The sequence below is a fragment of the Peromyscus californicus genome, unplaced genomic scaffold, assembly GCF_007827085.1.
Source record: "Peromyscus californicus insignis strain IS unplaced genomic scaffold, ASM782708v3 Scaffold_7__1_contigs__length_154581171, whole genome shotgun sequence".
In the NCBI taxonomy this organism is placed as follows: domain Eukaryota; kingdom Metazoa; phylum Chordata; class Mammalia; order Rodentia; family Cricetidae; genus Peromyscus; species Peromyscus californicus.
In genome coordinates this window covers 86614281-86638871 of record NW_026294595.1, presented here as the reverse complement: position 1 = coordinate 86638871, position 24591 = coordinate 86614281, and the positions used below count along the sequence as shown (strand labels likewise).

The following is a 24591-nucleotide window of genomic DNA, read 5'->3' as shown; positions in this document are numbered from 1 at the left end:
CAACATCCTTCCTGTCTGGCCGGAAGTTTCTATAAGGCATGCCGGGAAATGTAGTCCATTTCTCCAGTCATATCCAGAAGACCAGAAGGGGGCATAGTAGAGCAGGACTTGGCCTTGGGCTCCAGCTTGCTACAACCTTGCAGAGAGTTGTTAAGATGGATGGAATTGCCCACTGTGTGCCAGGCACTGCCAGACCTTAGGAGGTAGGGATGGGTGTGGGTTAAATATTGATGCATCCAGTCTCATCTTTAATCTCAAATTGCACACTCATTTCAGAGACACTGGTTTTGTAGTTCCTGGAGAAATAAGGGCTCCGGGATTCTCAACCTCCTATAATCCTAGGGAAGAAGTAAGATATTTTTCTGACCCCCACTTTTACATCCGGTTTCCTGCCCCATTTCAAAGTATTGGCGGTAAAGAGTGCATGATGGGTATTCGATATTATGCAAAGCGAAAAGAACGTAAAGCGTTTCTTATGAAACTGGTGAATTTTGTTTTAGAGGTCGAACCAAGATTCAAACTCAGGACTTGACCACAAATTCAGCTCTTTCTTATATGGTGAGTAGCGAATAATAGCAAAATAAGGTACCCTTCTTAGAATAGTCTCAGTTTTTAAAAGAATGAAAAGTCTTATAAGAGTCTAGTTTAAAAAAAAAATTAGAATCAGGATACTGCAAAATGATCATTGCAGCACTATTTATAGTGGCAAAATATTGTAACATATTAAATTTATAGGCAGAAAAACCTTAAAGTTTTTTTTTTTTTTTAAAGTAACGTATGTAGTTGGTTTGCTTGCCGTTGCATAAGATACATTCAAAAAGCCCGGGAGTTTAACACGTGCTTTTAACCCCAGAAGTCCGGAGGCTGAGGCGGAAGGATCTCCAGAAACTACGGGGTTCAAGGCCGGCCTGGGCAGTATTCCGAGCAGTGAGAATTTCGAGCAGTGAGACCCTGCTTTAAACCGAGAAAGAAAAAAAAAAAACGGTGTGTGTGTGTGTGTGTGTGTGTGTGTGTGCGCGCGCGCGCACGTGCGTGTGTCTGTGTCTGTGTATCTGTTTGTCTGTCTGTATGGGTACGCGCGCGCACTTGATTTTGCCAGGGGCGGGAATGTACTAGAAACAGTTAAAATTGACATCTTCTGGCATGGAGGACTTGGTTACAGGGAAATGAATGGGAAGAGTACTTGCTGTTGTGTATTTTATTTTGCATAGCCTGGATTTTTTGTTTTGTGTTTTTTGTTGTTGTCGACAGTTTAACACACACACACACACACACACACACACACACACACACACACACATACACGCATGCACACACACACACACACACTGAATTTTAGTAGTTTTCACCTTCCCATACCCCTTTCTTATCCCCCTTTCTCTCCCCCTCCAAACTTTTCTTAGTCTGACTTTTCAGCCATGCTAATATATGAATTTAATATAATTAATTTAATAACTTTAAAAGGTAATTTAATGAAAAAACTTTATGGTAATTTTAAGGCAGGGATTGTGGCTCAGGACTCTAATTTATGTACTCAAGAGGCTAAGGCAAGAAGGTCTTAGGGTTGAACCCAGGCTACATAGCCAGACTGTCTCAAAAAAATGAAAAAGGGACTGGAGAGATGGCGCAGTGGTTAAGAATGCTTGATGCTCTTGTAGAGTACCCAGGTTCGGGTCTCAGCACCCACATGATAACTCACAACTGGCTGGAACTCCAGTTCCAGAGGCTCTCACTCCCTCTTCTGGCTTCTGGGGGTACCAGGCATGCACCCAGCTGCACAGTCACACATCCAGACAAATATTGATACACATAAAATAAAACTATAAACCCTTTAAAAACTATTAAAGATTGTGTCTTTTCAAAAAAGGTAGAGGTCTTTAATCCAAGTACTCAGGAGGTAGAGGCAGGGAGATCTCTGTTGAGTTCTTAGTTAGCTAGGGCTACATAGCTATCCCATCTCAGAAAAAAATTATATATATATAATATATATATAATATATATATATATTATATGTATATAAAGGGTTTTCAGCAAATGGAAAAGGCCGTGGCTTCCATAAATTGCAGAGCTGTTGGGACTCGACTGTTTGGGAATTCTTTCTTCAGATAGTTAGTCCTACTTGTAGTCTAAGCTTTTCTAAAACTCTAACCTTTTGGAGTGCTAGGATTACAAGTGTTGTGGCAGCTTTTCCAGAAGGCGGTGCTCACACCACAGCAGTGAACACCCTGGATCATCCGAGACACTTCAGTTTCAAACATTTCGTTTTCTTGATCCTCAACTATACCAACCGTGCGCTCAGAGTTTGGCTCAGAAAATAGAGTCATCACTGTAACAAGCCAAAGGTCTACCGCTAATCTGTTCTTAATAGTAAGCCAGTTACGGAACTGGAGGAATCGAAGGGAACAGGATTAGGTATGTTGTTGAAGAACAAGGAACCAAAAGCAAAAACTGCAGTAGAATGCTGGGAATCTGAGAAACAGTGTGCAAACGGTCCTACAAAAAAGACACCCAACGACCGTGCTATCAAATCAATGTTAGAGGGATTTTCTAGTTTCTGCTTATTTACTAGAACCCATAGTGTAATGCCTCCCCATTCTCACCACACAATACCCTCCCCCCTCCCCCACTACAGAATGCCTGAGTCAAAGATTCTAATTCTGTTTTGACCCAGTCTTTACCCTACCTTCCTTGGATATCATCTGTTAGAGCTAGGTTACTGCCAGGATCCTGGACCCAACTGTTTCATTCAGGAGGCTTCAGACAGCTACTGTTGGTGTACCTAAACGTTAGATGATGGCGTCAGACAGAAGTAAGACAGGGTGGTGGAGACTGTAGGGTATCTGCCACCTGCTCACATCCCTGGGGTATCAGATTTGTCCCTTTACCTAGGAACAAATTATTTAGGCTACCCTAAAGGGGTATGAGACAGTTGACCCCACACAGGCGTTAGGGAGCCTGGGGAAGTAGATTTTTACCTTTAGGAATTGGGGAGGGCCTCCTTGGAAATGAACCAAAGTACCTCAGACGTAACACACTGAATATAGGGAATGGATAGCAATTACCAATTTGATTCCCAGGAAGAGGGACCACTTTACGTACAATATGAGTAGCCTAGTCAGGGTTTCAGGGAAGACTCAAGATCTGTCTTCTCGCAGCTAGTGCCTGCTCTAGGACTTCACCATGAGAAGGCAGGGCTGAGCCTCATTTGATCTCTTGAGAGAAAGCAGGCTGAAGGATGGAGAGGTGGGATTGGGCCCGGGGAACAGCCTTATTTGGAAAGCTAACACTCTTCAGTAGAGTTAATCACTTAAAAGCTAGAGATTTTATAAAACTGCTTGTGTCCCAGACCTGACGGCTCCTGCTAGCCACAGAGGTGGCTTCTTTCAGTTCAGGCAGCAGGCTTCCTTCCTTCCTTCCTTCCTTCCTTCCTTCCTTCCTTCCTTCCTTCCTTCCTTTCTTTCCTTTTATAGTAATTTATTATGCAAATATGTGGAAGTTGGGAAGATCAAGGTTCCATCTAATTAGCTTTCTGGGGAGGGTACTTTTCCTGCCCCATAGACAATTTCTGTGCACATGTGTGCGTTCATGCAGTTCTCTCTCTGTATGTGTAAAATTTTTGCATATTGAAATTGAATCCAAGGCCTTGCAAATGCTGGACAAGCGTTCTATGAGCCAAATCTGGAACCCTCACTTCACTTTTTAATTTGAGCTGAGGACTCACGAAGTTGCTCAGGCTGCCCTTGAACTTGTGACCTTCCTGCCTCATCCTCCAGAGTGGCTATATTTACAAACCTGTACATATTTTTAAGTATTTTTTTTTTGTTAGGGACAGTCTTTCTTGACTTTCAGGATGGAGGTGATGGGTCAGCTTAGCCACAGTGAGATGCTCAGTTTCCTTACTTATTGTGGAGCTAAGACCTTAGCAACATTTCACTGTGTGTAGAACTTGGTGGTTATAACCTGGCCCTCTGTTGTGTGGTTCAGATGAGTGTGAACATTAGTTTGTTCCTATTTCATGTCTCTTTTGTGGTCAGGAATCTGAGTAGTGCTGTTGTGTCAGTCGGTGAGATATTTTTTTTTTTTTTTTTTTTAAAGAGGGAGAAGAATAGCATGAAACTAGGCAGGTCGGGTTCTGTTTTTATCATTAAGAGTCACGTGGATATCCCTGTGGATGTCATGTGGATGGAGGCCATGTTCAATGCAGTACACATTTGTGTGCTCCTCCCCTCCTCCGCCTGACCAGTCTCCACATAGCTTGTCCCCAGCAGGAACTGTGTTCTGGATTTCCTTCTTCCTTAGCTCCAGCTCAATGCTTTATTCTTCATGAGTCCTAAACTTCTAACATTAAGAAGCAAGACCACAGATACTCTGTCCTGCCAAACTTCCACTTGCCCAGTAGCTCCTGAAGGCACTGGAAGTCCCCCTCCCTCCATGCTTTCCCCTCACCATTTCCTGGTCTTTCTAATCCTTTCCAGCTATTCCTGGCTGTTGCATAATGACGTTTCTGGGAAGCAAGAATCGAGGCTATCATACCCTGTTGTGGGGACTGTGCTTTCTGGATGTTGACAGGAGCCACAGAGCAGCTGGGAGCAGGTGGTTTCTGTCTCGTGGGAGTAGGTAGGGTTAGCACATGCCCATGTATGTTGGTGGCACTATTTTTGGAGAAATGAGTTTCATGAATCCTAGAGTCATTGTGCCTTCATAAACTGCATCTTCTGTTGTTTGAAATGTGGAGATTGTTAGGAGCAAGAGGAATAGAAAAAGGAGGAGAGGATAGGGTGAACCAGTGTTGGTGAAACAGCCTCCTTCCCAAGGACCCCACTAATGCTTTTCAGGAATCTGAAACTTTCCCTGCACTCAGCCTGCTTGCAGACTTTTTCCTGCAGAACAGGAGTCAGATCCTGTTTCGCTTCTTCTTGATGTGACTCTGGAGCTGCCAGGGGAGGTCTGCAGGAGCATTTTGAGGAAACCTCTTAGAGGCAGTGACAGCTTGAGCTTGTGCTTGGAAGATGCAGGTCTGTGTGTCTCATGGAAAGGGAACAATGTCTCTACCCCAGTAACTTTGGGGTAAAGCACTACTTGGGAGACATTTACAGATACACCACCCGTCCCCTCCTTCATCGCTCTGACCCCACAGGGACTAAAAGGCAGTCATGTGGCCTAACTTCTGGTCTCCTTCCTACTCCCTTCTCTGCTTTGTCTCAACAGCCTCTCCATTACCAGGACCTGATATGGCCATGAAACCTGGTGCTGGCCTGCCCCCTTTCACTACGCTACCCTTTGTCCCGCCTACTCCTGTTCCATCAGACCAACCCGTCTGGGAGCCATCACCACAGCCCCCCATACCTCCTGCATTCTCTGCAGGCAATCCTCTGCTCCTTTCTGCTTTTCCCAGCCCATTGTTGGTGACAGGAGAAGGAGGCTCTGGCCCCAGTGTGGCTGGAACTGGCCAGGTCATTGTCAAAGTCAAGACAGAAGTGGGGCCAGCTGAGCCCTCTCAAACTCAGAACCATATAGTGACCCAGACAGCCCTAAACTGGATTACCTCAGGTGCTCCCTGTGGGGGCCAGGAGGGGCCTCCTCCTCGGTATGTGACAGCCTCTAATGTGAAGACCATTCTGCCTGCTGTGGCTGTTGGAGTGAGCCAGGAGGGCCTTGCAGGGCTTCCTCTGCAGGCTCTACCACCACCCGCCGCCCAACTGGCTCCCATTGTGCCCCTGGAAAAGTCTTGGCCAGGAACACAAGCCTCAGCCATGGAAGGAGGTCCGGTGGCTGCCCGGAAGCCCTCTCAAGGTGACCTTGCCTATGCTTCCAAGGGTGTTTATGAGAACTATCGTCGCTGGCAACGCTACAAAGTCTTGGCCCGGACTCACCTATGCCAGAGTCCTGATGCAGAAGCTCTTTCCTGCTTTCTTATGTAAGTGGGGGTGGGTATCCAAGATTGATGTTCCTAGGGCTTTTAGAAGGGACTGTGAGATAGACATAGGGGTTTCTGTTACTCCAGAATTCTTGAAGGCAGTTGTGAGAGTGAGAAAGACACTGTTAAGAGAATTAAAAACAGTGCTACATTCTTTCTGGCTTGTAAGAAACGTTCAGGCACCTTTCAAAGAATACCTACAACTCTGTGAAGTCAGACAAGCATTTTGCGGTAGTCTTCATTGACAGATGAGAAGACGGAGAGACTTCCTGTCATAAAGCAGGAAGCAGAGAGTGTCATGTAGGTCCCTGACACCAAATGTCAGGGCCCTCCCTGCCCTCTGACACTGTTGAGCTGGCATGAGGTGGGCTGAGCCCTGACTCATTCCTGTGGGATGGGGAAGATGGCACTGGGCCAGGCCAAGACCTTAGGGTGTGTGAACCCTCTCTTACTCAGGAGTCAGGGTGACAGAGGGAGGGATGGAGTACAGCTGGCTCCACACACACTGGGTTTGTGATCCCGAGCAGGACATTTAACACCTTTGCCCTCAGTTTCCTCATCAGAAAAGGGGTAATTGTCCCTATCTCCAAGGGCTGATGAGATTAAAGGTGCTTGGCAAAGTGCCTGGCATAAAAAATGAACCATTGAAATGATAACTCTTTTATTATTCCTATAAAAAGGCAATCTTAATGAGGAAGGGAGCCCACAAAAGACAAAAATATCCCTCCTTTTGAGTGTATGTATATTTAGCCAAGAAGCCTGGAGTTACAGGCTGTCTTTTTTGTTTATACATCAGCCATTAGTCATCTGGGAGATTTTTCTCTACTTCCCAAGCAGATTGGGTATCTCTCAGCTGTGGACCATTGAGTAAACACTCTGTTTTGCCAGACTTTGGAAACAAAACAAAATGCAAGCTCCCTTCCCATGGAAGAACTCCTTCATCCAGACTTTGGAGCAAGTGATCAAAAGACCACTCCCAAAGTCCTCAATACACACCACTTTATTTGAGTTCTTGGTTTCTTGAGATAGCTCTGAGTTCTCTCTTGGGACCTGGTGAACAATTTCTAAATCTAGAACCAGCATGGGCTCTCGAGGTTGATTTGGGACCCGTCCCCTTTGGTTTCTGGCCCCCTGCTCCCCATGTTTCACTGTGGTGGGTAGGATCTTGTGCCAGACATGCTCCAGCCCCTAAAGAACTGCAGTTGATTAGGTGCCCAGTCCTAGGATCCCGTGGCCCTTACAAGCCACCGTTACAGCAAGCTTTCCCGGTGGTTCTGATACTCAATAGTGTTTAAGGACTTGAAGAGAAGCCAGAAAGCTAAAATGAAGTCCTGACTTCAGTCTGCACTCTTGATTTCCTCTGGAGCGTTCCAGAAGTAATGGTCCAATAGTCTATCTGAAGATCTATGAGGATGTTCTGGAGACAAAGAAAAAAAAATACAACAAAAAACCTCAATCCCCAAACCCAAACTCCCATACTACTATACATGCTTTAATTAGAGGCTCATGTTAGGCTAGTGAAATAAGTCTTTGACAATTCAAGAGGCTCTGGACAGGGTTAAATCCACTTTACAGTTAATAGTGTTTCCCTCTTTGTTAGGGCTAGCACCGTGAGAGTTAAAGGTGGGTGTTGATTTCAGAAGGTTGGGAGGACAATCATTTGATTTTGTGTGATTTGCACATCTTGGTGGGAAGGGCAGCAAGAATGGCAGACAACTGGAGGGGAGGTTGTGGAATCATTCAAAGGGAATGCTTTTGAATGCCGGACGGCTCATTCAAAGGGAACATGGCAGAGCCTGAGGGGCATGCTAGAGTTGGTGAAGGAAGTGGGGTATGTACTGAGGCGGGCATCAGAACAGGTGCAGGGCACACTCTTACAACGTGTCTGACCTAATGGGGGTTTTAGCCCAGTGCTTCGTTCCTTGGCCCGACTGAAGCCTACTATGACCCTGGAGGAGGGACTTCCGAGGGCTCTGCAGGAGTGGGAGCGTACCAGCAACTTTGACCGGATGATCTTTTATGAGATGGCAGAGAAGTGAGTTTGATGAACCCTCATTCACCCTGCAGGGCGGGGGAGTGGCGGCATGGTAGGGGCAGCAGAGACAGGCAGGTGTATGTATGTGTGTGTGTGAGGGCTGGGTTGTCAGGAGGGTCAGCAAGGTGGCCCAGCAGGTAAAGGTGCCCACCACCAAGCCTGACAACCCGAGTTGGATCCTCAGGACCCACATGGAGGAAGGAGAGAAGTGTCTCTCAAAAGCTGTCCTCTGAGGCTCACACGTGCATTCTACACACACACACACACACACACACACACACACACACACACACACACACACACGGAATAAATTTCAAAATGAACAAATAAAAGAGTCACAGGAGGAGGGCTGTAGATTAGATGAGGGTCTCCTGAATCCTTGCTGTTTCTTCCACCTGGGCTCTGGGGTTATTCTATCCTGTTTGCTCTTGAAAGCTCCCCACCTCTGGGTCTTGGATCAATATGGGGCTTTCATACTGAAGGTGTTAGGAAAGGATTGGTTGAGCCCAGTGCCCCCAAAATTCTCATGCTGAAGGAACCTCACCAGATGGCAGGTAGCTATTGATGCAGAACTTCAGAATCACTTTTCCTTTGGTTTTTCTGTTTGTTTTTAGAAAATAGCACAGAGGCCGGGCACCTTTAATCCCAGCACTCGGGAGGCAGAGCCAGGAGGATCTCTGTGAGTTCAAGGCCAGCCTGGTCTACAGAGTGAGATCCAGGACAGGCACCAAAGCTACACAGAGAAACCCTGTCTCAAAAAAACAAAACAAAACAAACAAACAAACAAAACACAGAAAACTCTGTCTCACCCATCCCAAGGAGGGACTAATTCCGTAAGAGGTTGGCCGGAATCAGGGTACTGGATACCCAGAGTGATCTCCTGACTCTTTATCCCCCATTTCTACAGAATAGTCTTGGCTAAAAAATAACTTTGGCAGGCTGTGATGTGTGAGTCAGCACACATGACCCCAGGTCAGAGGTGAGAGCATTGTGCGACCCCAGGAGTTCAAGGCCAGCCTGGGCAATCATAGTGAGAACTTCTGTCACAACAACAATGGGGGAAGAAATCATTTCTTCCAAGTGTACCTTTTACTTTTTTCCTGAACCGGAACATTTGACTTCCTGGATTTACCCCTCAGGGCCTGTTCCAGCCTTTGCACTCTGGTGGGCTCTGCTTCTGGAATTCTGCCATCATTTTCAGTTGTAGAAAGGGGCAGATGAGGCCATAAAGAGCAACCCTTTAGAGTGTACCTCGAGACAGACCGGACTGAATTCACCGAGCTTATATTAAGTAGTGCCGAATCCAGGGTACTGGATGAGATAGATATAACACAGAGGAGGAGGAGGATACCACTTTGCCCTGGAGAATTATCCAAGCTCTATACCGCCAGTTTCCTTAATCAAGCTTCTCAAGTGACAGTTAAGGTGAAGAGACAATATGATGTTATTCCCCAGAATTGTCATTAGGCTACCTGTGAGCCGCTTCCCCGGGCTGACCCGACTTCAACCGTGTTTAGTCAAAATGAGGGTGACTGTGGATGCTGCCTGGTGTCTGGGTTGTGGATGGGCTAGGTCTCCTTCTCAACACAGCCCATGCCTTCGTTACCCTCTGCAGGTTCATGGAGTTTGAGGCGGAGGAGGAGATGCAGATCCAGAACGCACAGCTGATGAATGGCTCCCCGGGTCTGTCCCCTGTGACCCCTTTGAAACTTGATCCAGGGCCCCTGGTCCCTGAGGCTTGCCAGCAGCCAGGTAAGGCCACCCACGAACCAGATGACAGTGCTCTTGCTTCTGTGACATTCTGTCCTGGAAGTGACATTTTATGAGCCAAACACAATGCCCCATAGGAAGCTGGGGTCTTAGTTCTCTTGGTCTTGAATTAGCTATTGATCTTGGCCAAAGGAACTAACTGCTCTCTCATTTAGGTTGTGCATGAGCCCTATACTTCATCAGCCTAAGAAATGGGGGTTGGACCAGGCAGTTTCTTGGAATGTCAAGGTGTATGGAAAGATTTCTAACAATGGTGTTCTCTCTCATACCTTCCAGCTTTTACATTTTCTTCCCCAAAGCTTGATCCTCCCCTTACAAGCATTGCCGGGAAGTCGATACCATAGCTTCTTTCCCACTCCCCATCTCTTCCCTCAGTGTACATTCCCAAGAAGGCGGCCTCTAAGACACGGGCTCCCCGCCGGCGGCAGCGCAAACCCCAGCGGCCTCCGGTTCCTGAGGCACCCAAGGAGATCCCACCAGAAGCTGTGCAAGAATATATAGACATCATGGAAGGGCTTCTGGGGAGCCACTTGGACACTGGGAAGGCAGAGGAGGAAGAGGAGCAGCTGGAGGATGCAGGGATGTATCCAGATACAAGTCTGCTGAGCTACATTGATGAACTGTGCTCCCAGGAGGTCTTTGTCTCCAAGGTGAGCTGAGTCTACATGGCTAATTCCTCCTCCTCCTTCTCCTCCTCCAAGACAGTTTCTCTGTGTGTAGCCCTGGCTGTCCTGGAACTCTGGAACTCCCTCTGCAGAAGACCAGGCTGGACCCGAAGTCACAAACGTCCACCTGCCTTTAATGCTGGGATTAAAAGTGTGTGCTACCACACATGCCCAGCTACATGGCTAATTTCTAATAGATATTTGTTGGTTGGACACTATGGGGCACCAGCCATCTGGGATTCTGCATGTGGCAGGAGGCTCCACTCTACAATTTGGAAATGGGTATACATGTGTGCACACATAGGTGGCTGGTGGTAGTCACGGTCTATAACAAACTCCAAGTGGGGGCATAGGCCTCATCACTTTGTCTCTGGAGCACCTGGGCTTCCAGGTCACTTCATACCAAGATTCACACCACTCTTCTTTCTGTTCCCCAGGTGGAGGCCGTCATTCACCCTCAATTTCTGGCAGATCTGCTGTCCCAGGAGGAGCAGAGAGATCCTTTGGCTTTAATTGAGGAACTAGACCAAGAAGAAGGACTTACTCTTGCCCAGGTAAACTTGGGAGTCATAGAACACTAGGAAAAGGAGGCTGCCTGATTATGTATAACCCTTTGATATCCTGATTCTGTTATAGAGGATTTAGGGTTGGGCTCTGGGTCTAGAACAAGGTAGGTAGGGAGGGGATTGTGCGATGAAGTGTATGGAAGAGGAAAAGCTCACAGCAGAGGAATAAAGCCCCAAAGGAGAAAAAGCTGTAGTACCTATCTTTGATACCATCACTTAAGCATTTGCTTTTCTTCCCCACATTGTCTACCTACCATCTCCTCTCACCCACTCCACCAACTCTTCTCCTAACCATGTACAGAACTGGCATTTGTCCCTTCCCTTACAGCTGGTCCAGAAACGACTCTTGGCTTTGGAGGAGGAAGATGCACAGGCACCTCCAAGTTGCAGTGGAGCTCAGTCAGACTCAAGTCTTTCAGTTTCTGATGAAGATGAAGATGGGGGTCGGAGGCCTCGGCCCTCACCTGGGCTTCAGGGGGCTGCGGGCACTGTTCACATTGGAAAATCTGCTTCTCCAGGCAAGCAGGCAAGAGAAATGTATGGTGGGCAGGAACAAGCCCTAGGTGGTCCAAGGGGGATTCACAAGGATGGAAACACTCTGCCATCCTCTAGCAGCTGGGACCTGCAGCTGGAACTCACAGCTTCACAGGGCATGCAAGTACCCTTGGGCATGGAGAGAAAAGGGTCTGGGAAGGTTATCAAACAGCTATCTGCCCATCATGATGGCCACCTGGGAGGTACTGGGCCCTTTGGGCACTACCCAGTGGCAGATAGGAATTTGGAATCTTTACCTTTTTGCTGGCATGAAGGCCCCCAGCCCATGGGAGCCTCCAATTTGGATATTGGACTTACAGAGCCAGTTTCTCTGCAAGGACTTGGGCTAGAAAAGCAGGCCTTGGGGCTGCAGATAGGACAACAGATTCAGGGAGTCGGGGTGCTCACTCAAGGGAGAGACCCTTCAGCAGTATCTCAGGAAGGCTCTTCAAGAGCCATGTGGGGAGATGACAGAGGTCCTGCCATGGTTCAGAGTTATGATCAGAACCATTCCCCTGGAGCCCCTGGCAACCTGGACAGGGTTTCTCTCAGCCCTGGATTGTGGCTGAGTGGTGACATGGACGCTGTACGCTTAGAGTTACCCTTACAAATCGAGAGGGTCATAGACAGCACCCAAGATGAGGCATGTATAAGAGAGGACCAGGCACTGAATTCCAGAAACAGTGTTTCTCCAAGCCCTAGGAAAGCCACAGTGCTGGAGGATGTAGGGAACATTGTGGTTCCCTGTGGAGGCACAGGTTCAACAGCTGTCCTAGAAAAGAGAAACTCCTGTAGCTTGCCAGGATCTCTGATGGCCAGTGGCCCAGCTTTGAGGTCCAAAGAAAATCAAGAGCTGAACCCTGAGACAGTACAGGATCCCAGTGACCTGTGGGATAAAGGTCACTCCCCTCTGTTGGAAACACTTGACACCTCCACACTGGGGTCTTCCACATGCCAAGGCAATCTCCTTATTCTTGGGACCCAGGATACCTCCTCTTTCCCCCAGGCTAGCTGCGAGGCAGAGAGCAGAGGTAATCTACTTTTTCCTCTGTTGGAAAACATAGAACATGTTGACATACTAGATGTTAGAAATGACAGTGCCCCCCAACCAGGGGTCAGCAAGGATTCCTGCTCATCAAATTTTAATTCTTGTAACCTTCAAGGAGAGGGCAGGGAAGATACTGTTATCTCCAAACCTACTGACCCTGTTCCTTTACAAGGCAATCAAGAATCTTATACACTCGAGACCACCAAATCAGCATCTTCCCAGGGTCTGGGAAGTACTTCCCCTAGACGGGGAACTAGGGATGCTTTAGTTTTGAGAGAAGTATCTATTAGAGAAACACACAACTCAGCAGATAGGGCCAAAGGGAGTGAGAAAGAGGAGGAAGAAGATGAAGAACTCTCTAACTTTGCCTACCTTTTGGCTTCAAAACTTAGCCTTTCTTCAGGAGGGGTTTCCCTTAGTACTTGTCATGCCTCTGGAGGTCAGGGAATCCAGAAAACATCCCACCCCTCTGCTGAAGTAGATGACCTTGGCCAACCTTCACCCTCTCCCCATACATCTGGGAAGCAAGCCCTAGTTGGGATTCCAGCTACTGCTGTGGAGAGACCCCAGCCAGGAACTCAGCCTGGCAGTTCTGGGCAGAAACCCCTTGCTCTGGGAATAGTGCAGCTCCCACAGCCTCGTAAAAGGCGGCGTGACACTTTAGTCACGAGCAAAAGGAAGAAACGACGTCGTAGCCAGTAGGAAGTGAAGGGCCATCCTGTTCCACCTAGCGGCACCCAAAGGTGGGGCCCCAGAGTATATTTTACTGCTGCTGCTCCCAAGAGAAGCAGCCCCAGTCCAATGTTGTTTTTGTTCGTGTGCAAGAAGCTGGAGAGCCTGGGGGAGAAGACCAGTCTGGCTAGGTTGCAGGGGCCCCCTTCAGTGGAAAGTAAAGGGAAAGGGAACCAACTTCGGGAAGTTATATGGAAAAAATAAAGATTTGTTTTTGGTTGGAAATTGCTCTCTATGTGCTCTTCTGTGTGAACATCTTGGCTGCTACGTAGAACACAGTCTTAACACTAAAGGTAGAGTGTGCGGATGCCCTGCAGTGTCTCTTAGATTAATCACCTTCTTGACTAGGTATCTTCCCAAGCCAGAACCTGGCATCGGCAGGTCTTGTCTGGATAACCTGTTATTGTTGGCTTCCTTTTAATATATAGGTGGGGAAAGATGCTTTTTTGTATGTGTCAGATCTCCGATCTGATTTCCTAAATGTAACTAATTTTACATATTTGTGTCAAGATACAGCACCTTGGGTGTGGGGTGTGGAGACCCCTTTTCCCTTTAAGGGGCCAGACATGAAGGATTTATACATCCTCAGCTCATGCTGCTGCAGAAGCACCATGGGGTTGGTGTGACCTGGAGAAGACTACTTTACTGACACAGGTCCCCAAGTATGGGCGATGGAATAAACTCTCAGTGGGACTGTTAAATACGGAATGGCAGTAAGCTATATTTTCATCTCATTAATGAGGACAGAGCATGAGGGAATGGGATGAAAAAGACGTTCATGAAGAAGTCTATTAAAATGTGCACATTTAAGCCGGGCGGTGGTGGCGCACGCCTTTAATCCCAGCACTTGGGAGGCAGAGCCAGGTGGATCTCTGTGAGTTCGAGGCCAGCCTGGACTACCAAGTGAGTCCCAGGAAAGGCGCAAAGCTACACAGAGAAACCCTGTCTCGAAAAACCAAAAAAAAAAAAAAAAAATGTGCACATTTAGTAGGTGGGAACAGGAAGGGGAAGACACAAACTTAATGTAAGATTTCCATGAAGGAAATACTCCAGTCCATTTGTGAGTGAGAATTCGGGTACGGCCAAGATCAACGTTTAGAGTTTAGAAATCCCAATGGAAATCTGGCAACCAACCATTCATCTCTTTCCTTCACAACTAATGATTCCACCCATGGGACCGAGCTTCATTTTTTTTAATAGATATATATTTATATTTATATATAAAATAGTCTTTTACAAAAAAACCCCACCAAACAAAAAATTAAAATAAACTTAAAAAACAAACAATGATAACCAAAAAAAATCAAACAGGAGCAGAGATAGGGTTGAGGCATAGGGTAGGCCTCTGGCGCTGTCCTGAGAGCAGGGCTGGATTCGAGCTGAGGAAGGAGTGGGAGGCTGAGGTGCTCAGTCATCCTTCTGCTTGGGGGCTTGCACAGTCCCGTTGGCCAGGGCAGTGGGGCTGCTTGGGGATGAGGCATTTGGTATCTGGGAGGTGCTTCGAGGCTTGTGTGGGGGGCGAAGGTAGGTACTGAAAAGCTTTCCATACAGAGGGTCGTGGAGGGAGAAGTTCTGGAACTGATCTGAACAGGGAGAATGGGAAACAGAAAAGTAAAATCACCTAAGCGTGTGAAGGGGACACACCTCTTCCTTTTTGCTTAGAACTGGGTACCCCCAGTCCTTCTAATCTGTTGGCCTTCTCACATATTGCTTTACATCCCTTTTCCTCACTTGCCTATTTCCTGCCCGCCTTGCCTCTCAGAGGTTCTGATGGGACCCCAGTGCCTGTGCAGGGTAGAGAAGGAAGTGACTTACGGAGGGAGAGGCCTTGGCTGCATCCAGGCTGGCACAGCTCGGCATGCAAAGTCGTGGCAGCAGGGCGGGGTGAACCCAGCAGCAGGTGCAGGATGGTGCTGAAGCCATCTTTGTACAGCAGGCGGCCAGGTCCTTCCGCCTGCTCTTCAGCAAAGAGCTTGGGGCAGAAAGAGATGCTTGTCAAGTTCTCTCCTCCAGACATTGCCTCATGCTGCCCAGAAAGCCTGCCTGATGGGCTCCTCTTCTTCCAAGAGTTCTGCATATAAGCCCTTGTGGCCCTCTAGTGCCCTTTCTTTCAGGGTAACTGTAAAATGTCTACCTTCTGCCTTCTGCCCGGCTAGGCCTCAGTAGGAGATACTGCAGATAGGCAGTTTTAGGTAGTGTGGCACTCCCGGGCACTGACCATGCATTATCTAAGAGCTGAGAACAGCGTAATATACCACCCTCCTGGGATGGAACTGTGGGGTAAATGGTATCAGCAGTTGTCCCACAGTCCCTCAAAGATACCTCAAAGGCCAGGCGAATCAGCTCCTCCAAGCTCCTGCCCCCATCCAGGGCTGCTAGTGCAAGGGCCACATTTCGGAAGTCCACCAAACCCTTGGCATCCTGGAGGGTGAAAAAGCAGAGCAACGTGGGGACCACACATCTTCCTCCTGCCCTCTGGACTTTGGTTTCTCTTCACCAGGCTTAGAAATGAGGGTTGTGGCCACTCTGCTCAGAATTGAGCACCATACTCCTCAGGACTCCTGAAGTTCTCAGGCTGTAAGCTTCCTTAGGGATCCCTTAACACACAAAGTCATCTAGTAACAAAGCCCTCCAACAGACATCTAGGAATGGCAGGGAATCCCCCAGGAATTCTAAAGTTACCACCCATTCTGATAGACCACAGGAGAGCAATCCTGGTTTCCAAGCCAGACAAACTGGTTTTCCTCTGACTCAGTCTATGTGGGAGAACTGGTCCAACAAATTAAAAGGGGGCCCCTGGCCTAATTTTTTTAAACCAAAAATTCAAACAGAATAGATGCTATGCCAGGTCTATGGGGGACATGTTGGCTGAGATGGGGACAGTCTTCTCCAATCTAAGCAATCTACACATGCTCATACTTAAAATTTTTAGTATTTTTATTTTTATAATCGAGACAACGTCTGACAATGTCTAACTATAGGACCTAGACTGGCCTTCCGTATGATCCTTTTGCCTCTGTCTTCTGAGGGTTGAGGATGTTGAGACTCATAGTCTGTGTCTATGCCCTTTCAGAGGCTTGGGGGTATAGCTAAAGTATAAGGCCACCTGCCTAGCAGAAAAACCTGAGTCTATTCTTAGCACTTAAAAAGAAAACACAAATTAGAATTGTAATTTGAAAGGATACTTGATTATGTTTCTGGAAATAACAGTTTGCCAACATTCTTGAGTTAGTTCAGGAGTCCTCTAGGAAGGCTACGGGATATTGGAAAAGAACCTGCTTCTGTGCTGCAGCAATTGTAGGTCTCAAATGCTCAGCTGTCTAACCTAATTAGTTTCTTCTCCACCTTCTCCTGCCACCTAACTTTTTTTTTTTTTTTCCCAAGATTCTCTTGTGTAGTTTTGGTGCCTATCCTAGAGCTTGCTCTGTAGACCAGGTTGGCCTCGAACTCACAGAGATCTGCCTGGCTCTGCCTCCCGAGCGCTGGGATTAAAGGCGTGCGCCACTGCTACCTGGCCACCTAACTCTTCATGGCCCTTCTGTGAAGGCCTTCACCCAGTGTCCTACATGGTCATGATTCCCCATCTCTGCCAATCTCGAAAGTGGCTCCAGGTTCTAGACTTCCCCGATGGAGTCTGTCATTTGTTCTTCCTTCTATGACTACAACACTGTTCCCTCTATGTACTGGATACTTGGGGGGGGGGGGGGGGATGTCCCAGTACATCTTGTAGCCAGCCATTTACAAGGGTTATTAGACTATGCAGAACAGACTTGCAATCGAGCCAGCAAACTAGAATTACAATTTGACAGGATACTTGGTTATATTTCTAGAAACACAGTTTGCCAAAACCGACATGTTCACTAGAACTTCATCTCTAAATCCTGAGCTTGTTGGCTTGGAGGGCAAGTCATCCATTACCTCCTGGAAGTAGCTGAAGGCACCAGCCACTGTCTGAGGATCTGAGAGCTGTAGCTGCTGGGCAAATGCCTCTTGGCTGATCATTCGACTACGGCCTGGCTCTGCCCCTGTGTCCACGCAGCCAGGGGACAGCCTACGATGGAAGTGACAGCAGTGAGCTGACTCGGTTTCTTTTTGGATCCACCATGCACAACCTTGCCCCCAGCACTAGGCTCCCAGCGTGGGTTCAGCGGCTGTCCTCCCACACCCTCTGTACTGAGGATCAAATCCAGCACGGCACTTCCTCCTTCATTTTCCCTTTGGAACTTTCTCTATCTGGGGCACAGTGCTCATACCCTCATCTTCAAGGGAACTTACCCAGCCTTCTGTAGCACCTTTCCCAGTTCCCAGAGCCGTGGCTCCAATGCTACCTTCAGCTGGCCCACCACAATCACAGGTAAGCTCCCTACAAACTCACATTCGGTGGCTGGAATGCCCAGGGCCCTGCAGGACAAAGAGGGATGGAGATCAAGGGGGAAGGGCAGTGCAAGAAACTGCTGAGGTTTCAGTACACCCTGTCTGATGGAAATGGTCAGTCTCCATCTTTTCTCCCCTTCACCTCAGCTGTCTGTCGCATGGACCTTGCCCACTATCCCTTATCTTGGCCTCAAAACCTCCTGCCCCTTCTGTGGTTCCTCTGCTCTGCATAACTGCTCCAGGAAATACTTTGTGGAATACCAGGAAATACGTGTAATACTCACTGTGCCATGACTCTCTGCACATTGTTGGCATAAAGGGTGGGGTCCTTACTCTCCGCAGGGCTGGGCTGATAGACTGGCAGGAACTGAAACACAGACACAGCTCTCATCAGGACCTGGAAACAAGGCACGGGCACTACTGCTCCATTCCCTGCTCCCCACTAAGGGGGCGGGGGACGACACACGGTCATACCTCTACGTCCACGATGCTGCAGGGCTGAGAGGCTGTGAGCCAGAGAACTTTGAGTCTAAGGGAAGAGAGATGGGTGTTTACCACTTTAACTCTTTAACTGTGATGAGCAAGGCAGTGGGATATTCTCTCAGTGATATGAAAAGTGGGACCCCTCCCTAGCTCCGGTTAATTGGGAGACCGTGAGAAGGGCCAGAAGGGTGATGGGGAGAGAGAGAGAAAATCTGCAGGAACACACCAGGGGGAAAGCTGCAGGCAAGGGGGAGGCTGGGTACCAAGGAGAAGGGAAGAGGCATGTCTAGTGATGTGGGTTCTCCAGAAAAGACCACTGAGTAAAGACCCCCCTCCCCGCCCCCAAGAACCCCACAAACAAGAAACAAACTCAGGACAGTAAATAAGAAGGAACTGTATCACAGCGGGAGTGAGTCGGGGGTTGGGGTGGGGGTGGGCTAGAAGTACTGCCTAGTTATAAAGGGAGGTCGGACGGCAATCTCCTCTAGAGTTCTCTCAGTCCTACAAGGTCGGGCCATTCATCTCTTCTAGAGATTGGACCAGGGATGCTCTGATGGACCGGACCCCACACCCTTACCCCCACAACACTAGAACTCACACGCCAGGGCCCCTCCATGCCCAGCTGGTGGTGTCCTGTGGGAAAGCAGAGGGAGGGGCAGGTTACTTTTCTTTCTGACCGCACGCTTTGCCCCCAGGTGCATACTGTAACACGCCACCAACAGTTTTCACTGGGTTCCCTTTAGGAAGGACTCATGCTCCCACCCTTCTTCCACTGAGACTCACCAGACTGTTGGGGTACCGGATGAGGACAGGCTGCACCGGCACCCCCGCGATGAAGGCTCCTGAATCCCATTTCCACCCCACCCCCCCAAGGCAGAAGTTAGTACACGGATGTAGCTACACGGCATGAGAGTCTGGGACAAACGACACGTGGCTTTGCTTTACTGATACTTTTCTCTGTGTCTCACCTTGCCGGCGTTAGGTAAGAGGCTTCCCGTCGCCACCACCCCTTCCCCTCTCCGCTACTCCTCAGTTACTCCTCCCCCCCCAGAGCTGGAGCTCCTTCTCCTTCACCACCTTGTCGCCCACTATCATTTTACTCACCTGCTTTGAACTTCAGCAAAGCCTTCTTGTTAGAACAGGTGCCTTCAGGAAAAAATAGTACCTGGGGGGGGGGGGGGAGACCAAAAAACAACAAAAACAAAAACCATAAAAGGGCAGAGTGAGGTGGGAAGCAAAGAGCAACCACTCGGCACACAAGACAAAGAGAGGGTCCTGAGACCCTCACCCACCTGAGGCCACTTGCCTCCTGAGGTGGCCCGCCTCCGCACCTCCTCAACCACTCTCCGGCGAGAGGCTGGGTCATGACGGGACACCAGGATGGCTTGATTGAATCGAAGAAGGGCTGGGTCGGGAAGGTTACAAGGAGGAGTCACTTGGTTGTTGTGACCCTGAGGCACTGACATCTGGCAGCCTCTATTTCCTCAACAGTATAGGTATTTCAACAATCCATTTATTGCTACAATCTATTTATTGTAGTCTGTCTTTCTCGTACCTTGCCTCTGGCCCCAGCCTTGAAGTCTGAGATCAGCTGATAAAACGGTGTTGATCTGCATTTCATCTGCCAATAGTCAATACCCCTCCTAACTTTCCTCTCTAGTGTTTCCATGTCTTGACTTTTGGGGTCCAGAGCTGTCATCCTCCCCTTTACCTCTTGAATTCTCTCACCTCCAATGACAGGCACAGAAAGATTCTCAGCTCGAGACACAACCTTGGGCAGGTCACAGGGTAGCAGAACAATTGGGTCAAAGAAAGTTGAGTGGGGAGCAGCAACCAGGACAGGGGCTTCCAGGCGAGAGGCCCTCTGTCCCCGAACACGGATCCGGAGGAAGCCAAGCAGGAAAAAGAGCAGGCGGCTCAGACCAAGAACTCCGTTGTGGCATACAGTCCTGTCAGGGTTAAGGCTGGGGATCAGTGGAGGAGGGAGTTCCGGTCCTTAGTCAACTCTGTCCCCCAGCCAGGCACCTGGGACAGTAGGAAACACCTCTTCCCCTCTTAAAACATGTTGGCCATAGAGTTGAAGTATTTGGGACATGACACTTAGAGGTGAGGTTCTAAGGACCAGATCTGGGGTCGGTTGATAGCTCATGTAACAGACTCAGAGCCCCCCTTGGGGGGTGAGCACAGCACAGAACAGGGGTGAGAAGTAGGGTCTTGGGAGTTGGGTCTCACTTACTTCCTCCACCCAGTAACTGGTTCCTGAAGCTGCTCTTCAGTGAGACCTGCTACTTGGAGCCACGCAAAGGGCCAGAGGAGAAAGAGGACGATAAAGGCTAGAAGCACTCGGATTGGGGCCAGCAGTACCCCCAGGAGGCAGAACTGCAGAAGGGCAGGAGAAAATATCCCTTAGGGCCGGGAAAGGCTCATTCCACAGCATCCATCTCCTACAAGGACTGACCCAGGGGCAAAGAGTTAACACCTTGCAGGTAACAGGGTAGAGGCACAGGGATCCAAGTGGGATGAAGAAGACACTAGTGAGGCCAGGAGGGTAAAAGATTAATACCACTAGGTGCCGTATAGTCTCGCTCTCAGTTGACTCCCACCCCACCTACAAAGGTTAATGTCATAAAATGCATCTAGTACTTGGAATGGTTGTTAAGAGGATTTAATGAGAGAATGCAGTGAAGGTGTCCAGCACTGTGTTTGATGTAGGTTAGAGACAGGTCCTCTTTCCCAACATCCCATTCCATAAATAGCTCCTATGCCAAACAAACCCGGTGCGGGGCTCTTTCCACACTTTGGGCCCAAGGAGAAGATGGTTGGAAACAGAGATCCACTTTTCAAGCCTCAGGTCAATCAATCCCTAGTACTGCAGAACAGCAATCCTTAGGTAACGCTCAGCCCTATTCCGCAAGGTAAGGGTTGCCAAGAGCCAGGGTGACTCCAGAGGCTTCTCCTTAGGATGGAGCAGGTAAATAAACCTAGCCCCCCGGGGGGCCGGCCTCAGGGGAGGTGATCACAGCAGAAACCTTGGACACTTCCTTCCCACATCACCTCCTGCCTACCCTAGGGTGGTGCGTCCCTCTACTTCCTGTAGCCAACCCCCCTCCCAGCCTCCCTGCCCCCACCAGTAGGTGCTGCAGTGAGGGTGTGTGTGGGGAGGTGGTGGTAGCGGAAAGAGGAGGTGCTGGAAGGGCACAAGGACGCAGTCTCCGGGTCCAAACCGTTTAAGTCGAAGCCGGGAGAATCGCTGAGCACGCCCCTGCCCCCACCCCGGGCTTTCCGTAGCCTCCAGCTCCATCCTAGCCCGTCAACCTCCGAGGGATGTAATCCGCATTCCCCAGTGTCCTCCATCTCTCCTATCCTTGGGTCCCCTTCAATCCTTCCTCTTCACCCACTCGTTTCTTCCACACTTCTGAGCCTGTCTATCGCCCAAGCTCGACTCCTCACCAGGGCTCCTCGCCCACCTCCGGCCGCCCCCACGTGCGCACCCCCGGACTCCCTCTCCAAAAGCGTCTCCGCTGCCTCCTCTCCCATTCGCGTACCCATCTCAGCCTCGGCTCCTCAACACCCGGTCTCCCCATCCCAACCAGTCCCCCGCACGCCCCCTGCCCACACCTTACCTTAACCCTCTGGAGGCCGGAGAGGTGTAACTCATGCACGAACGGGTTTGGGGGTGCTGAGGGCCCGGAGGTGGGATCGAGGGGGGCCCAGGCCCCAGGACTTCCTTGGCTCATGATGGGAGAAGGTGGAGCGAGGGCCGCGGCCCCCCCGCCCCCGGCCCGGGCCCCGCTCCCGGTCCCGGTCCCGGTCCGGCTCTGCAGAGCAGCTCGGCTCGTGCGGCGGCGGCAGCGGCGGCGCTCTGGTCCCAGCCCCGCCTGGTGCCGGCCGAGGGGCGGGGAGCCGCGGCGCCGCCCGGGCCGCTCGTGTTGTCAGGGCGCCGGCCGCGGGGCGGGGCTTGCGGCGCCCGGGCGTCCCCGCTCCCCCGCGCTCTCGGCGGGCCCTCGTGCCATTCGGAGCGCGGCGCCCCGAAGGGCCTGGCTGTCCCTTTCCGGGGGTCACGGGCTGGAAAGACCGGCGACGACGTGGGCGCGCAGCCGAGCGCCCCGGTCACCTCCCGGACGCCGCGGCCACCCTGAGCGCGCGGGCGGCGTGGAGCCCTGGTCGGGGCAGGGTGCCGAAGCCCGCGGCTGCGGAAGGAGGCTGGGCCCCCTCTCCCCGCTGCTCCCGCGTCCCAATTTCTCCCATCTTCCCGGCGGACCACCTCTTTTTCCTTCCCGGCCGACGCGCCGCCATAGTGGAGCTCGCGCCCTCTGGCGGCCGTACTGCGCGTCGCCGCTCTCGGCGCCCGCGCGTGCCGGGCTGCGCTGCGTGGGCCACCGTCCCCCCGCGCGCCTGCATCCCTCGAGGCTCAGCGGATGCACGTCCCCCGCGTCCCGCAAAGGCCGGCTGGAGACTGTTCACTATCTCAGCTCCTATATTGGTCTCCCTCTGGAATATGGAAGGCACCTAAATGCCTCGTCCCCTGCAGACTCCTAAAGCCTCCCCAAACACACTGTACAGCGGCTTAACTGATGGATTACCAGAGAACTGAATGGACTCTGAAACCCATAGCTGAAAACATTATCAAAAATATAGTGCACGGGGAGAAGGAATTAAGGGCTTTGCCTGTGAAAGTAATCCGGGTTTAGTTCACCTTGTCTCCCGTCTGCCTACTGAAAGGTAAAAACTGAATGGTTGTTGAAGCAAGAAAATCAAGGGGGGTTAACTTCAGAAATAAGGATGTTTGCCCCCAACGCCTCCTTGAATTGTGAGTTCACTCCGGGATATATTCTGAGGCCAGGATAGGGTGATGAGGGCTCACAAGTTCTGTTGATAACAAAGAAAATAGAACATGGGATTCCCAGCACAAACCCACAGATAATTCCTGAACCTCAACAAGAACTGAATAGGAGATACTAGTTTCCTACATTCTCACCAGAAAAGAGAGAGCACAACTTTACTGATTTTCCCTTGCCTTGGTTTCAGAGTGCCAGAGTTCGTGCGCGTGTGTGCGTGTGTGCATAAGTGCGCGTGTGTGCGTGTGCGTGGTCATAGGACAACTTGCAGCAATTTTCTCTGTTTCCACTTTTTGGGTCTCAGGAATCAAACTCAGGTTATGGGACTTGGCAGCAGCGGCAAGCAGCTTTACCGGATGAGTCATCTTACAGACCTCCTTTGGGACTTTTAAGAAATAAGGCTCAGGGGATAGGAGAGAGAGGAAGGACTTTGAAAGGGATACTAGGTACGAGCCAGAAGTCACTCCTGTCTAGAACCTCAGTCCCCCATAACTTTCTCTCATACCACTGACTGTATCCACAAGGAAAGGAACGGCTGGCAGTGTCCAGGAAATAAAATCCTACTTAGGATTTGCTTCTGCCATATCTGAAAGTTAGTGTGTGTCTCCCCTCCTTCTCCTAAATATGCTGAAGTCCTAGTCCCTAGGTGGTGGTTACTTGGAGGTTAGTCCTTTGGGAAATGTGTCTCCTTGTTGTGGTAAAACACCGGACAGAAGCCGTTTAAGAAAGGAAGGAGCCCGGCGGTGGTGGCGCACGCCTTTAATCCCAGCACTCGGGAGGCAGAGGCAGGCGGATCTCTGTGAGTTCGAGGCCAGCCTGGGCTACCAAGTGAGTCCCAGGAAAGGCGCAAAGCTACAGAGAAACCCTGCCTCGAAAAACCAAAAAAAAAAAAAAAAAAAAAAAAAAAAGAAAGGAAGGAGTACTGTGACTCACAGTGAGGGTTACCATCCATCACTTCAGGGAAGGCAAGGAGCCAGAGGGTGGGGTGGCTGGTCACATTGCACCTGCAGGTTCAATGAGGCAGAGACACAAATGCTAATGCTCAGCTCATTTTGAATCCCTTTTAATCCATGGACCCCAGCCTATGGAATGCTGCCACCTATATTCTGGGTGTGTCTTAGTGAACCTTTCTTTAGTTAAACCTTTCTGGAAACACCCTTAGAGACACGCCCAGAGCTGTGTCTCTATGATGATTTTAAATCCCCTTCAAATTGATTGAGAGGCCTAACCATCACCAGACAAGACCCTTGTGATCACAACAGTACCCTTGAAAGGAGAGGAAGAGAGAGAGAGTGACAGGACCAAGCAGATACCATAACAGGCTGTCAGTCTTCTCTCAGAGACCAAACCTCAATTTCAGTTTCCTGAGACTTGAGCAAGCAGTTTCTGGGAGGGCCATGAACAAAACACATAGTCCTTGCAGTAGCTCCCTTTCTGCACTTACTCTGACTGCCCAAGGTTCAGCCAGTTGTTTACTGTCTGGAACCCCTCATCAACTTAGAGCTACATGCATGGGTCAAGGTCAGAGCCTGGGCCACTGAGTCAGCCCCCACAGTCGGTATGTGCAAGGCCAGCCAGCCTCCATGGCAGCTCAAGGACAGAGCCTGGGACTTGTCCAGGCCTGCCCAC

The 24591-nt window shown here is 49.8% G+C and overlaps 2 protein-coding genes across 2 annotated transcripts; one reads left to right on the top strand and one right to left on the bottom strand.

Moving 5' to 3' along the window:
• Positions 1 to 5007: 5007 nt before the first annotated feature.
• On the top strand, positions 5008 to 14332 carry Nutm1 (NUT midline carcinoma family member 1). The gene is made up of 6 exons (XM_052724789.1): positions 5008 to 5917; positions 7824 to 7952; positions 9568 to 9704; positions 10098 to 10372; positions 10825 to 10941; positions 11282 to 14332. Exons 1-6 carry the CDS (start codon positions 5154 to 5156, stop codon positions 13235 to 13237), a joined length of 3378 nt encoding a protein of 1125 aa, XP_052580749.1. The 5' UTR covers positions 5008 to 5153; the 3' UTR covers positions 13238 to 14332.
• Positions 14333 to 14444: 112 nt separating this feature from the next.
• Lpcat4 (lysophosphatidylcholine acyltransferase 4) lies at positions 14445 to 21974 on the bottom strand. The gene is made up of 14 exons (XM_052724790.1): positions 21748 to 21974; positions 20361 to 20503; positions 19853 to 20073; positions 19417 to 19529; positions 19229 to 19289; positions 18908 to 18966; positions 18723 to 18757; positions 18116 to 18170; positions 17926 to 18008; positions 17543 to 17668; positions 17186 to 17318; positions 15590 to 15688; positions 15083 to 15239; positions 14445 to 14850 (listed from the first exon to the last, which is right to left on the bottom strand). The coding sequence occupies exons 1-14, from the start codon at positions 21859 to 21861 to the stop codon at positions 14675 to 14677; spliced, it is 1575 nt and encodes a 524-aa protein (XP_052580750.1). The 5' UTR covers positions 21862 to 21974; the 3' UTR covers positions 14445 to 14674.
• Positions 21975 to 24591: the final 2617 nt, after the last annotated feature.